A 15,570-nucleotide genomic window follows, 5' to 3' on the forward strand; every position below is an offset into this window, starting at 1 on the left:
AAAAAAAAAAGAAACAACTTTTTATAAAAGTGAAAACTAAGGGTCAAGGAGGTTAAATGATTTCTTCAACCTAAACTAATTCAAAGGACATTTACCACTCTTGGTGTCCTCGGCCAAGACTGAGCCAGCCTTTGGTAGAAAGAGGAAGTCCAGCTTCCTCTTCTACATGAGAAGAGAACTCTTCTCTTCACGAGATGAAAAGTTTCCGTCCATAGGCTATCCCCTGGGCTGCAAGAAAGAATGAACAGATGTGTCCTAGAGGAAGTACAGCCAGAGAGCATCTAGGAAGCACTCACTTACTTCTGGCTCACGTACTTTGGGCATGTTGCTAGGAAGGGCTATTCCTAGGAGACGTACGTAATGTTTGAAAAGGAAAGTCAGCAAAGGAGAGGAAGACCCTCAGCAGGATGGATTGACCCAGTGACTGCAGCAATGGGCTTGAGTATGTCAGAGATGGTGAAGATAGCACAAGATAGGGCAGGTTCAGATCTGTTGTTCACAGGGTTGCTATGAGTTGTACTCAATTCAATGGCACCTGAACAACAACAACAGTAAGAGTTTTTGGAAGGAGAGTGAGACCACATGTCTTGACTAAGTGAATCAAAAGCAGTAGCGTCAAAACCTTGGTGCAGGGTCCAGCTCAAAGGTGGCAGCCAATCAAGCTGCTTTAAATGCATGTCTCCCTATGTCACAATACTGACAATAATCCAATGTTAGCATCTGGTTCCTCAAAGGACGCACTATACCTCTTCAGTGTCTCCCATTCCAGGGCTTTGGCTAATAATTTTTCTCAGGTTAATGTTCTGGATTGCCCAAATTTAAAAAATTTGAGTTCGTTCCAGTCTTGCTCCATTGGCCATGACTGAACTGTTTCAAAGCCCCACTTTCCACCAGCTCCTGGCATGCCTGAGCAGGAGATAATCCTATTATTACATATTTATAACATAAAAAAATCCTTTACATGTGGATGAAGCATCACAGATGGCTCATCTCACACAGGGTACTTAGAAAAAACACAACTAATATTTGCCTGTGGAGCCTCATTTTCTACTCAAAGCATTTTCTAGCGATGATGGAAGACCTCACACATTTTTAATAGTGGGAAACTTTCACTCTTTATTTATAGACTTCTGTATTTTTTGAGATCTTCTCTAACAATCTAGTCCTACTTTTATAACAGTAATTAAGATAGCTGTGCAAGATTACAAAGCTCTATGTGGGAAGGCTGAGACGAGAGCTGGGTCTGACTCCATGGGCAGGGTTCCTTCTACAATCCAGAATCATCCATTCATTCAGCCCACATTTATAAGCGCCTACATTATGCCAGATATTGTGCAAGACACTAGGGAGTCACTGGTGAACATGACAGCCAGTCTTTGCTCACATGGTGTTTTAGTGCCGAGCGTTTCTTATGGTAGTGCATGTAGAAATGACTTCTGAACTACCTGCTGTTCCAAACCAGCATCACCACTTCACTTCAGTAGAGCAGAGAATCAAGAACTGTCCTTTGAACTATGGGCCAGTGTTGGAAAGCAACCAATGTAACTATCAGGACAGGAGAAGAAGACAAGAGGCAGCCCAGGCTCAAAGCTGGGATGGCACCCCAGCTAGGAGAAGCCCAAGGCAAGCAGGTCATTGGGACCTGCACCCAGATGCCCATCCTGTGAAGCACCTCCCCTCCAAATCCCAAATCTCACTTCAAAAGCCAGCCGGTCTGACTGCCGCTGCTGCTCCACCTCCTGCAGCTTGGCGAGCAGGTCTCGCACGGTCTTCCTCAAGCTCTCAGCGTCTTCATTCAGATAGGTGTCCACCTATTATCAGAGTGGGGTAAAAGTGGGGTCACTACGTTTGTGGCTTGTTAAGAGATGGTCCTGCCATTCTTCCACTGGTTTAGACCATCTTGACTGAACAGAATCCACACACAATGGGAGCGTTAGTCTTAGGCAACAAAGAACTCTGAATTACTCTTAAGAAGATACTCTTTTCCCTGCAAGTCCTAAAAAACTCATCAGGCTTTAAACCACTCAATTATTTTAAAACACCTTCAGTAATTTAATATACATGTTACCAACCAATTGATATGTATATGTCCTGCTTCCCTTGTTCAAACTACACATCTCTGACAGCAGGGATCATGTTATCTTTCAGACCAGGGTTCTCCAAGGGCAGGGACTGAGCAACCCTCTTCACAAGGGAAACATCCTCAAGGCACATCGATTTATCATTCTTTGTACTTAACAAATACAGAGATGAGTATTTGATGGGTTATTGATGGGCAGGCAAGTTTAGGGGCAAATACACACAACTAGACCAGGTATCTGATTTGGTGTAGGAGAAGGTGTCTCATCAGGGTTCCTGCTCAGTCTCTCCCAGACACACCCAGTCGTGGGGTGGTGGCTGGGCTGTGCTGGCATGTAAAGTCTCGCCCCCACCTCTGCTGCACTGGCTCCACAGCCGTTTTCTTCATTTATGAACTCCCTGCAAATCTGCCAGAAAGAGTTCTCCCTGTCTTGCAACACCTTCAAGCCAGAACACAAGGCTCACATTAGACAGGGTCTCAATCACCGCTTTACTACAGAGTCCTGTGTGCCTTCCTTTCTTTCTCTGTGAAAGATTCTTTACCACACCCTGCCTTATGGGCTGCCTCAAAACTAAGTAAGATAATATCCAGTAGACCTTTGAGCTTATGAGAAGAAAGATGATGAACAGATAGTACCAGGTTTTATAATTTGTCACCAATGGCCTAATTGTCAAATACGGTGACACACTGAAGGGAAAGAAAACAATCTGTACCTCCAAAGATAGCGGTTAATTCACATTCTAAACTGTCAATAGTTAAAGCTGCTCGGCTCTGTTCTATCCACTTCTAAGTCACTCACAACAAAAATTCATTGCCTTCAAGTCAGAATCAACTTGGAGCTGACCCTCCAGTGGGTGTTGTGAGGCTGTAAAATGCAAAGGAGGAGACTGCCCATCATTTTCTTGTTGAGCAGCTGGTGAATTTGAACTTCTTGCCTTTGGGTTGGCAGCACAACTCCTTACTCAGTAGGCTGCCAGTACTGCTTTTTTTTTTTAATTTTTATTGTATTATTTTTATGTGTGCCATCAAATCAGATCTGACTGGTACAGGAGAAGATTGCCCCCTCCTTCTCCAGCAGAGCATCTGGTGGATATGAACCACATACCTCTGGGATTTCAGTGCAGCGTCTTGCCACTAGACCACCAGAGCTCCCTTTAGTACTGCTTCTTAAGCTACGTTGTTATGCTGTTGTGTGCCATCCAGTTGGAATGGAATCATAGCTGACTCTCCAGAGGGTTTTCAGAGGCAGTAAATCGTATGGGAGGAGACTGCCCATCTTTCTCCAGTGGAGAGTTGGTGGATTCAAACTGTGTGCCTTTGGGACCGCAATGCAGTTTCTTAACACTAGGCCACCAGAGCCCCCTCTTAAGCTACTAGGCTAGTAGGCTACTAGGCTTTACAAGGTTCCTAGATTATTTCTTTAAAGTAGTGTTTCCTAAGCCTATTTAACAACTCAGAAACTTTCCTCCACTATCAGATAAAGCTAAGAAAGTAAGCTATAAAATTTTGCATATGCCAAGTAGAAAAAAATGAACCCCATTTTCTCAGCAACATAGATAAAACCTAAAAAAATGGTCTTTGGTAAAAAAGTAGGGGGTTGGGAACAAATGAGAAAAGGCCCAACACAAGTTCACGAAGTAAATTGAAAATATATTTTTTTTGTTGTTGCTAGGTGTCATCAAGTTGATTCTGATTCATAGTGACTCCACTGACAGAGAAAACCCCTACAGGGCTTTCTAGGCTGTAAATCTATAGGAATCGATACCAGAATTTTCTCCTGATGGGTTCACCTGCCAACCTTCTGGTTAACAGCCGAGTATTTAAACACTGCATCACCCAGCCTGCTTGCATATTTTAGAGGCATAGTTAAAGCCGTAAAGATAATACACAAAGGTGGGAAGTGGGGAGGCAAAAGGTGTGAGGACTAGGAATGAAAAGTGCAAATGTTATCTAAAAATAAAAACAGCTAAACCAGTGAGAGGAACTGACAGGATCAAGGATAATATTTTGCCAAGAACTGAAGAGTTTATCTGATTCAAGTTGCTCTTGACGGCAAAAAAAAACCTCCCCAAAACCAGTAACTCGAGACTTAAAAAAAACACCCAACTGACTAAAGAAATAAAAAACATAAAATTAAGAAAATGCCATTATATATATATGCTGATTTTAGCGTCTCTTAACTGGTTCCAGCTCAGTGACCTGCATGTCCAACAGAACAAAATTCCGCCTGGTCCTAGGCCAGCCTAGTGCTGTTAGAGCCACTCAGTCAGTCCACCTCATCAAGGGTCTTTGATGACCCTCTAATTTACCAAACATGGTATCCACCTCAAAGGATTGATCCCTCCTGATAACATGTCTTAAGTACATGAAACGAGGTCTTGCCAAGCCCCATCCTTGCTTTTAAGAAGCATCACAGCTATACTTCTTCCAAGAGAGATTTGTTCATTCTTCTGACAGTCCATGTATATTCCATATTCTTCACCAACACCATATAATTCAAATGTATCAAGTCTTCTATTTCCTTCCTTATTCATGATCCAGCTTCCACATGCACATGAAGAAATTGAAAACATCATGACTTAGGTCAGGTGAACCTTAGTCTTCAAAGTGACATCTTGGTTTTTAACATTTTAAAGAGCTCTTTTGCAGTAGATGTGACTAATGCAATGCATCATTTGATTTCTTGACTCTGCTTCCATGTGCATTGACTGTGGATCCAAATAATAGTAAATTCTTGACAATTTCAATCTTTTGCCATTATGATGTTGCTTATTGGTTCCTTAAACCGATAAAAACCGATAAACTGAGGACATCTTTCATTCTTTTGTGGTGTCTGTAACAAAATTTATCCCTGAGGCCCAGGAAAGGGGAACAGGGCCCATGAGTTACAGCATCTCTGTGGCAGCCTTTTGGACCAGCACCTGCCATGAGTAAGACAGATGCTGAATTTGGCACAGCTGCAGCATTTGTGAAGATTCATGTTTTGTTTTCTTTATGTTGAGGTATAATCCATACAATATAATCTCATCTTGTAAAGATATACTTGCATGAAAGGAAAGTTCACCAAACTGATTTTCTCTAGGTAGACTACAACTCATATTTCTTCTCCTTTTACCTTTTCTGTGTTTCTAAATTTCCCAAATTTTCCACAATATGCATACTTTTTATCATGTCTATAGTAACAAAAATTATAAACAATTCTTAAAATTTACAACCATGGAAGGAAATACTATGCAGTCATTCAAAAGAATGAGAGAGTTATATATACTTACATGGAAATAAATTTAAAAATTAAAAAGCAAGCCACACAATAATATATTTGCCATGAACCTAAATTTCTGCAAGTATATAGACATTATAGAAATACATTCATACATGTATATAAGGGAGCTTTGGCAGCTTAGTGGTAAGATACTGTGCTGTAATCCTGAAGGTACATGGTTCAAATCCACTAGCTGTCCCCGGGAAAAGGATGGACAATCTCCTGTGTGATTAATTGTCTTTGAAAAGCTGCTGAAGGGTCAGCTATGGGTCGGTTCTGAATCGACAGTACACAACAGTAACATACATGTTTGTATCCATACGTGTGTGTGTGTGTGTGTGTGTGTGTATGTACTTGTATATACACACATGTATACATACAGTATTTAAATAAGGTTGTCTCTGTATAGAAAACAACTCTAGAACACTGGCACCCAATCTTGATTAAAGATCATCAGAGGTGCTTTTGAAAGTATTAATGTCTGGGCCATATTTCAGACCAATTAAATTACTATCTTTGGTGAAGAGAACCAGTTATTATATCCTTTAAAGCTCCCTAAATAGTGGTTGAGTAGATTCCAACTCGTGTCAGAGTGGAACTGTATTCCAATGGGTTGTCAATGAATGGTTTTGGAAGTAGATCATCACTCCTTTCTTCTGAGGTGCCTCTGAGTGGACTCAAACTTCTAACCTTCAACTTTGAGCTAAATGCATCAATCACTCGTGTGACTCAGAGATTCTGTAAAGCACCTAAGGTTATCCCAACAAATAGCCAAAGCTGAGAAGCACTGTTCTAGAAGAATCTACCCACCTCTATCTGATAACAGTAAACATTCCAAGGAAGAAAATTAGGAAAGATGAACTTCCGTTTTTCTATTTCTTTAATTTTTTTTTAAATTATTTTTTGTGTGTGTACCGTTAAATCTGATCTGACTGGCATAGGAGAAGATTGTTCCTCCTTCTCCAGCAAAGCATCTGGTGGATTTGAACCACGTAACTGTGGGACTGAGTGCAGTTTCTTGCCACTAGGCTACCAGAGCTCCCCTTATTGTTTGAATTTTTATATCAAGCAAACAGTACTTGTGTATTTGGGGCAGGGGGAAAGGGAATCAGGAGGATGTCCTGTCCCCTGGCCGAGCAGTGGTCCCAAGGTTTTCCCTCTGTTCCTCACCTCAGGGCTGCTACAGAAGGTCGAGGGGTTCTGACTAAAACCATTCGGCTTTTCTAGAACCACCTGTTAAAACAAAAGAGAAATTAGATAGTTAATAGTCCCAAGCAACCAAGTCTTGAAACATTAAGATATCAAAACTTACAAAGAAAGGATGAAGGGAAGGGAAAAAAAGAAAAGGAAATAAAATTTCCATTGCTCTGTAGGAAAATGGGAAGAAGACGGGGTAGAGGAATGGATGAGGACTAGTTCATAGAGTCACTATGAGTCGTACTCGACTCAGTGGCACCTAACCACAACAGCAACCCTAGACTTGCAGAGAGGACCAAGGAAACGTCAGGCTACCTTCCAGGGGGCTGGAACATTCAGGGGCCCCATTTCTTTGCAGCCCAGGGAACACAAGCAAAAAATGTTTCCCTTGCCCCTGCAGATCCTGACAAAGTTTGACAAAGCAAAAATCAAAACAGGAAGCATTTATTAAAACTCTTTCCAACCCAAAGCCTAATTACTCATCAAATGACTGGTTTTGAGCAAAAATAGGGGTGTCTCTGAGCACATTAAGTTCTTAATGCCACCTGAAAAGGCACCTCTTATTGGCCAGATGTGAGTTCAAGCAGTGAAAGTCTAATCATCAGCCAAAGCAATATGAATTAGGGAAGTGTCTTTCACACAAGCTTTATGCAGGTCCAAGGCTAAGAGGAACTTTCTGGGCACCAGCAGGTGAGCCACTGATCCCATTAGAGGAACAGAGACAAGGGCAGCTGGAGAAAGACAATCTCATCCAACCTAAAATGCAAGTGAAGGAGCGTGACCAAGAATGCAAAAAGAGGAGCAGGTCAAGTCCTGGAAGACATAGATCTGCTCTCTTGGAGACATTTCTGTTCTCCAATTTTGGAAGCAGAAAAGAATAATCACATGATTTACTGTATTGTTGTTATTTTGTGCTGTCAAGTCAGAACTGATCCACAGTTGACCCTCCAGTGGGTTTTCAGAGACAGTAAAATGCATGAGAGAAGACTGTGTACATCCTTCTCCCACAAAGCACTTGGATTTGAACCATGTACCTTTAGGATTGTAGTACAACTTATTACCACTACACAACCAGCACTGAATCACAGGATTATCCATCCCCAAAAGAACTTATCTATTCAGGTCAGTCTAACAAATTTACTGATGGCCTTCTGCATGCGAGGTATATATCAAAACACAGAGGGGCAAACCCCTGAAGAGCTTCCAATACAAGGGCAAAGACAGTTACATACACAGACAACTAGTAGGTTAGGGCCAAGAAGGTCATCTAAAGAAAGTGACGTCAATGGGAAGAACTCTAGATTTGCAGCTGATTGTCTCCATTATCAGGCTTTGTCTCACAAGAGGACTAATCATAGAATTCTTCTAGATTAGAATTTTTGCCAATATGCTTAACAATTTGACTGATATACATTCAATTTTTACACAATATTTTAGGAAGATCTGCACTTAGAAAGGCTGATATGTGTAAATGTATGTGTCTATCTGCTGAAGGGTCCTAACTGATTTATAAGTGTTCAGAAATACCAGCATCCCCAATATTCTCTTTCTTCCTGGTACTGGGAACACAGAAAATGGGCCTGCATGGCAGAACCCCACCTCCTCTGTAGGGATGCATCCACAGAGCAGTTCTTATTACCTGTATCTCCTGTTGATGGAAAGAATCTCCTGGATCTCTGTCAAGTTTGCTACTTATATCTTCTCGTAGTTTCTGCAGGCAGCTCCTAGCCTGGGAAGGAAGGGCAAGTAACTTTACCTTTGTGGTAGGGAGAGCGTGCCAATCTATGCACTTTCAGGCCCCATTTCCTAACCTGCACCACTCTGAGTCAGGCACTGTTCTAGGCACTGCCTATGGGGAGGAAAGATCCTAGTCCAGTAGAGTTACGACCTGGTTCCTCCTTCGTATACAAGCAACAAAATAAGCACAAACTCTGCCCTGATGGAACTAACATTCTAGTTGGAGAGAAAAGTGCCACGGAATAACATTAACCAGGGAGAGGGTCAGAAAATAATGAGAAAGGATGGTTGGCGATTTTAGGTAGGATTGGTTGAGGACAGTGCTTTGTCACTGTTAGCTGCTGGCTAGTCAGTCCCTAACTCAAAGCAATCCCATGCACAGGGACTGGACCAGAGAGGTTTTGATGGATGATTTCAGGAGATGTTCTGGTCTTTCTTACTAGTCTGTCTTGGTCTGGGAGCTCCGTTGAAGCCTGTTTAGATTCACAGCAGCCACAACCCTCCACTGACAGATGAGTGGAGGCTGCTTCTGATTCTTAGATGCAGTGACTAGAAAACAAACCCAGGGCTCAGCAAGGACAGCGAGAATTCTATCCTAAACGATAGTACCTGCTGAAGACAGTGCTGGTGGGTACATGGCATTTAGTAAGTATTTGCTGGCTAACATGGGCAAAGGGTCAGAAATTATATTTGACACATGAGAGGTATGTGGCATTTTGGAGATATTAAGGGAGTAAAAGGGGAAAAATTGGCACCCCCAAATGAAAGGAGTCAGGTAAAATTGTGATCTTTAAAGGCATAACATTAGCACTCGCACAGAGAGAAGGGAGCAGGGCCTACCTCCTGGATGTATTGCACCTCACTCTTCAGCTGGTTAATGTTCTTCTCATGGATCATCTTGTCTCCAGACCTCCCTTTCAAGTACACCTGAAATATGAACATGACATTATTTAGTTCTGCAAACATCAAGTTCAATTAGTTCCACACAAACAGGCAGCCTCATATACTATTAGTATGAAGATAAATTGCCACCATCTTTCTGAATGGCAATTTGGTGACTCTGATCAGAAGACATAGAAATGTACTGACTCTTTGACCAGCAAATTTACCGCTGGAAATTTATCCTAGATAAACTAAACTAAGTAACTTATAGTGGCATCTGGATTGGAAGAAGATTCATCAACACCCTTTGTTATGCAGACAACACAAGCTTGCCTACAGAAACTAAAACAGAATTGGACCACTTACTGAAGATCAAAGAATACAGCCTTCAATATGTGTTACATCTCAACATCAAGAAGACAAAAATCCTCACCACAAGACCAATAGGCAGCATCATGATAGATGGAGAAAAGACTGAAGTTGTCATTTTACTTGGACCCGCAATCAACATCCATGGTAGCAGCAGTCAAGAAATCAAAAGATGTGTTGTATTGAGAAAATCTGCTGTCAAAGACCTCTCCAAAGTGTTCAAGAGCAAGATCACCACATTCAAGACTAAAGTGTGAAGTGTGCCTGGTCCCAGCCATGGGGTTTTCAACTGCTTCTTATGCATCTGAAAGATGGACAATGAGTAAGGAAGACCAAAGAAGAATCAATTGTGGTGACAGAGGTGTCAAAAGGGCATTTAAATCTATCTTAGAGGAAGTGCAGCCATAAGGGTTAAAACTATCAGCCCTTTGGCTAGCAGGAGAGCACTTAACTACCCTGCCACCAGAAATTCCTATACTAATAACAAATATAGCAAGAACAATATTCTCAACTTACTTTCCACCAAAAGAAAGGACTATAAGCACACAAAAAATGCTCAAGTCATTGCTGTTGTTAGGTGCTGTCGAGTCATTAGAGAAATGCAAATTTAAAAAAACAAACTGCGAAAAACTATACTGAGCTAAAAGTTAGGGAAGTGGAATCTTTATCTATTGGTAGTGGGATTGTAAAATGTTGCAGCCACTGTGGAAGACACTTTGAGGAATAGTTCCAGGATTCCTCAAAATGTCAAACACAGAACCTACGTTTATACAAAACTTTTACACAAATGTTCTAACACTATTCAATGCAGCCAAAAAGTGGACAAAACATGCATCCACTGATGAATGGCTATACAAAATGTGCCATATCCAATACAATACAATGAAATAATATTGAGCCATAAAAAGGAATGAATATTATAGGTAAATATTATTGAGCCAAAAAAGGAATCAAATGTATCTCCCAACTTAGGTGAGCTTTGAAAATACACTATATGAAGAAAATTCTCAAACTCAATTGCTGTTCAGAACTGACTCAGAGCTGATCCACTAGTGGGTTTTTACAGGCTGTAAATCACATGGGAGGAGACTGCCCATCTTTCTCTCAAGTTGCGCTGGTGGAGGTGCAGCCTTTAGCTTAGAAGTACAACTCCCAGTGGACTAGGCCACAAGGTCGCCCTAAGTGATGGAAGGCAGACACAAAAGACGACATATTATATGAGCCCGTTTATATGAAATATTCAGAATAGGTAAATTCAGAGACACAGGAAATAGATTAGCAGTTTCTGAAAACTGCTGAAAAAGGAGCATGGCGCTGATGAGACAGGATTTCTTTTGGAGAGGATGACAATATTTCCGAATCAGAGAGTGCTGAGGATTTCACAAAGGCGCCCTGGTGGTGCAGTAGTTTAGTGTTGGCTGCTAATGAAAATGATTCAAACCTACCAGTTATTCTGTAAGAAAAAAATGTTGGGGAGCTCTGGTGGCCTAGTGGCAAGGAACTGCAACTACAATCCCAGAGGCGCACGGTTCGAATCCACCAGATGCTCTGCCAGGGAAGGAGGGACAATCTCCTCCTGTACCAGTCAGATCTGATTGGACGGTACATGCACACAAAATAATAATAATAATAATAATAATGAAAAATGCTGTACTCTTTTAATTTACATATTAATATATAAATATTTATAGCCTTCAAAACATTTGGGGACAGTTTTATTCTATCCTTACAAGGTCACTATGAGTTGAAATCAACTTGATTGTAACAAATTTGGTTTTTTGTGGGTGTTTGCATAATTCTATAAATATACTAAAACCATTGGACTGGACATTGTAATTGGGTCAATTTCATGGTATATAAAAAAGCAGGTGTTTGGTTTTTTTTAAATAAAGGAAATATTCCCCCTACACACACACACACAGAGTGCAACATGTTTCAGTGCCTGCAGTCTATGAGCAAAGAGGCCAGGCAATGGTTTAGGGCCACAGTTTTTACTCTGGCATGGAACACTATGAAAGACCCATAGGGGGTTAAAAAAAAAAGGAAAATTGTTTCATTTTAAAATGAGTTTCATAAACAGATCGCCCATCTCCACAATCTAAAACAGCTAAACATACCCAGTGAACAGAAATGTGGATAGTTCACCCTATCCCTTCCCATGCCCTCGGCCAAGCAGAACCAAAGCCATCACAGACAGACTTGGGTCTCCAGTGTTAATTAAGATCTTTCCAGGAGATAGCCAGAAACTGGCATCTCAGGTCTAGTTCTTCCCACAGTCAAATGTCCCGTAGGCAGTGTCAGCCACACCCTCCCTTAGGAAGGGAGGGAAAAAATGGAGGAAAATGATACTTACTTTAATGATCTCCTCATGTCCATCATTGGACTCCACTAGTTCCGAAGCCAGAGACTGGCCAGCTGATCGGCTGGATACCATGGCATAGGTCTTCCTTCCCGCCTGCCAGAGAAAGAGAGAAATGGCTCAGAAACACATAGCAAGGGCAAAACCCCTGTCCTTCAGCCAACGCAGACCTGCTCCTCCATGGCTGGAGAAGTTAGTCTGATGTGCCACTGAAAATTAATTTCAGAAACATTACCAAAACCACACAGCAGCAAGAACACTGGACAAGGAAAATTATTAGATATCATGGGTTAGTTTCCATTTTAATGGCGTCAGCCCACCCCTCAAAGCAGCACACAAGGCAGAGTTCAGACAGTGTGTCTGACACAAGTGATGCTCCCACGCTCACAGCAGCAAAGACACTTTCCCAGAAGCACTGGCGCGAGGACTCAGCAGCCAGGAAAGGGAATAGCCAAGAGGAAGGGTTCTCACACTAAAAGAAACCTCAATACCTTCTGGGCTATGTGTTCAAGTTCGTCTCCTGTCAGTTCACTCTGGAGAGTCAGCCTGAGAATGTCCATGCCCTAATAATGACAATGACAACACTTCACCCTCACAGTCCACAGGGACAAAACACTCCAAGTACAGGAACACTTGTGGCAACTCTACAAAGTAAGCCTTATTGCCATGTCACAGATAAGGGTGACTGAGGTACAGAGAGTTGACGTTAACTTGCCTAAGTCATGTCACTCCCAGGTAGTGGGATGTATTTGGGGCCATCTGCCAATGCTTTTTCCATCGTACCACACATGCAAGGGTTACACAATATGCCACAGCTCCAGTGGGGCAGCCCTGGTCCTCACATCTCAGGAGGCACACTGCATAAACTCCTCTTTTCTCAGGACAGATCATCCCGTCAGTTGTCCCTGGCAGTTAGCCACAAAGTTATGACTGCACTAAGAGGGGCGGGGAGCCCATGGGGAGTCACATTACTAACCCAAAGGCGGCAGCCTTCTGGCAGTGTGAGTTCACCAATGACCCCTCAGGAGAAAGATGGGCAATCTCTTCCCTTGCAAGTTAGTCTCCAAAATCTTTGGAGGGCCAGCTTGGAATCAGTTCTGACATAACAGCACATTTGAGGTGCTTTTTTAAAAGACTGAAACATCCTTTCTGAACCAAATAATAGGAAAGTAACTGAATCCAAACTTTCATTTCTACGAGACACAGAGAGCCAAATGAAAGCAGACTAGATAATTTAACTAGACACCAGTCTAATTTCAAAGAACAGAGCAGGTTTTCTTTTATAAGTCAAAGAAGGTTGTGTTTTGTTGGATTCTTTTGTTGTAACCTCAAGAAGAAAGATATGAGAAAAGGAAAAATGTAGAAGCTTGTAGATTTGGGAAGATGATAACTCTGAGAGGGGGGCAGTAAGGCAGAGTGGACCTGTCATAACCTGTGTTTTGTTCAAAGGTACAAAAGGGGCTGACCCTATCTGGGTCTCGGCTTCCCACCTGAAAAATGAGGAATAGCCTTGCTGGCACAACAGTTAACCACTTGATTGCTAATTGAAAGGTTGGTCATTTGAACACATCCAAGGGTTCTGTGGAAGAAAATCCTAATGATCTTGCCATTAAGTTGGAACTGACTTGACAGTACCCAACAACAATAACAAACTAAGTATCTCTATGGTTCCTTCTGGCTTCAAGCTCTGTGACAGTGTCAAAGAATGTATCCCTTTTCCCTGGTAACAAAGGGCACACTAAACTATTCAAGGGTGAAAGTGCCCCTGAGATCACCTGGCTCTGTCCTGAGGCCACACACCATGAATATCATGGTATTTCCAACAGCTTTTAAGACGCCCTCCTGTCCTTCCTTTTAATGTTCCCTCCTAACCATTCAGCAATGGGCTCAAGAGTGTCAGAGACGATGAGGAGGGCACCGGATAGGACAGGGTTCAACTCTGTTGTTCACAGGGTTGCTATGAATCATACTTGACTCAATAGCACCTGACACAATCACCACCTATCCATCCATGCTTAGAGGCAAGGATGCCAAAACTTAAAGTCTCACATACTTGGGGAATGTTGTCAGAAGGGGCCAGTTCTTGGTAAAAGATTATCACGCTGGAAAAGGTGGAGGGTCAGAGGAGAAAGACCCTCAGTGAGCTGGACTGACACAGTGACTGGAACAATGGACTTGGGCATATCAGAGATGGTGAGGACGGTATGGGATAGGACAGTGTTGAGGGCTGTTGTTCATAGGGATCTCTGAGTCATAGTCGACGTGATGGCACCTAATAACAACCTAACATTCCAGATGTCTCCTGGAAGAAAAAGAGAAAGAAAGGGTGGACTGTCAGAGGGAGCAGAGTAAACAGTCTCTGAGAAGGCATTCCCCCTTCCTCCAAAAGAAAGAGCAAAACTTGAGGGAGAAGTAATCAGCTTTTGCGGCCAAATACACTAATTCTTGGTTTTCTCATCCGTAAAATGGGAATTCTACCATTCTGATGGAGAAGTTTTTGTTATAATTGGAATTTGCTCTCTGCCATATAGAAAGGTTGTTGTTGTTGTTGTTTAATGCCGTCGAGTCGTAGACGACTCATAGCGACCCTATGAACGAACAGCCTGAGCACTGTTCGTACATAGTTTCCAGAGGCAAGCCATTTCGGAAGTGGATGCCGCTCCTGCTTCCAGGCTTGATTTAGTCGGGAAGCTCCAGCCAACACTGTCCACCATGGGTGCCCATTACCACGAATGGCACTCAAATAATCAGCTTCCTCTCACATCCTGGAATAAGTGCAAATTTAGGAAAAAGCAGACATTCCTATGATGGCCCTTAGGTCTTTCCCAATGTTGGCAAAGTATAGGTTTCTTAACAAGAATAAGAAAAACAAATCCAAAACAACAAACCCATTGCTAGTCCTGCCAAGTAAATGCCAGGTCCTTAGTGTGCTGTTGAAGGCTTCCACAGTCAGGGCTAACCCATCTCTCCTGCTACTGCTCCTCAGTCCCCACCCGTGGTGCACCCTTGTCCTTACTCACTTCAATGCCTTTGCTGTCACCATTTCTTTTGCCATAAATGGCTTTTTTGGTCCCATTTTCACCTGAGACATCTGTAACTTCCCCAAGAATCAATTCAATGGGCCCTAAGAAAATTAGAAATGAGACACAGAGATTTGTACACCAATGCTCATAGCAGCGTTATTCACCATTGCAAGAACATGGAAACAACCAAAATGTCCAACCACAATCAAATCAATTAAGAAATTGTGGTACATTCACACAATGGAACACTATGCAGTAGGTAGGAACAATGATTTAGAAAATTACTACCTAACAACAAAGGGATGGATAGAGAAGCTGTGGTATATTCAGACAATGGAATACTATGCTGCATTGAAAGACAAGGAACTCATGCAATATTATTCAAAATGGGTAACCCTGGAGGACATTATGCTGAGTAAAGTATCTCAGTCACAAAAGGACAAATACTGCATGGTGCCACTATTGTAAAACAGGACTGACATCAGGTTTGGGGGGAGACTGAGAAAGATGGGCTCCATAATATTTACTGCATTGAAACAGATGAGGGAGAAAACTGTTTAAAAGGGATATGTGATTAGGCTGCATATTGGAGTGGACCTGGGGGGAGGGATTATAAAACAATGAAAGAATTTTTCTTTTACTTTTCCAACAGGGTAGGGGG

General features: G+C 42.1%; 1 protein-coding gene across 2 annotated transcripts in view; it reads right to left on the minus strand.

The window, feature by feature from the left end:
* TUFT1 (tuftelin 1) overlaps positions 1-15,570 on the minus strand; it is a 60,518-nt gene that overhangs the window by 13,694 nt on the left and 31,254 nt on the right. The window contains exons 2-7 of one of the 2 annotated variants that reach the window (XM_006900090.1): positions 12,378-12,449; positions 11,881-11,982; positions 9,117-9,203; positions 8,179-8,268; positions 6,513-6,575; positions 1,698-1,811 (exon numbers count right to left, since the gene is read on the minus strand). In XM_006900090.1, the coding sequence (XP_006900152.1) occupies positions 1,698-1,811; positions 6,513-6,575; positions 8,179-8,268; positions 9,117-9,203; positions 11,881-11,982; positions 12,378-12,449 (528 nt within the window). The remainder of the gene's footprint in view (positions 1-1,697; positions 1,812-6,512; positions 6,576-8,178; positions 8,269-9,116; positions 9,204-11,880; positions 11,983-12,377; positions 12,450-15,570) is intronic. The other variant, XM_006900091.1, reaches the window with a different exon arrangement.

The sequence above is a fragment of the Elephantulus edwardii genome, unplaced genomic scaffold, assembly GCF_000299155.1.
Source record: "Elephantulus edwardii isolate Elephantulus edwardi_28Jun2011 unplaced genomic scaffold, EleEdw1.0 scaffold00273, whole genome shotgun sequence".
In the NCBI taxonomy this organism is placed as follows: Eukaryota; Metazoa; Chordata; class Mammalia; order Macroscelidea; family Macroscelididae; genus Elephantulus; species Elephantulus edwardii.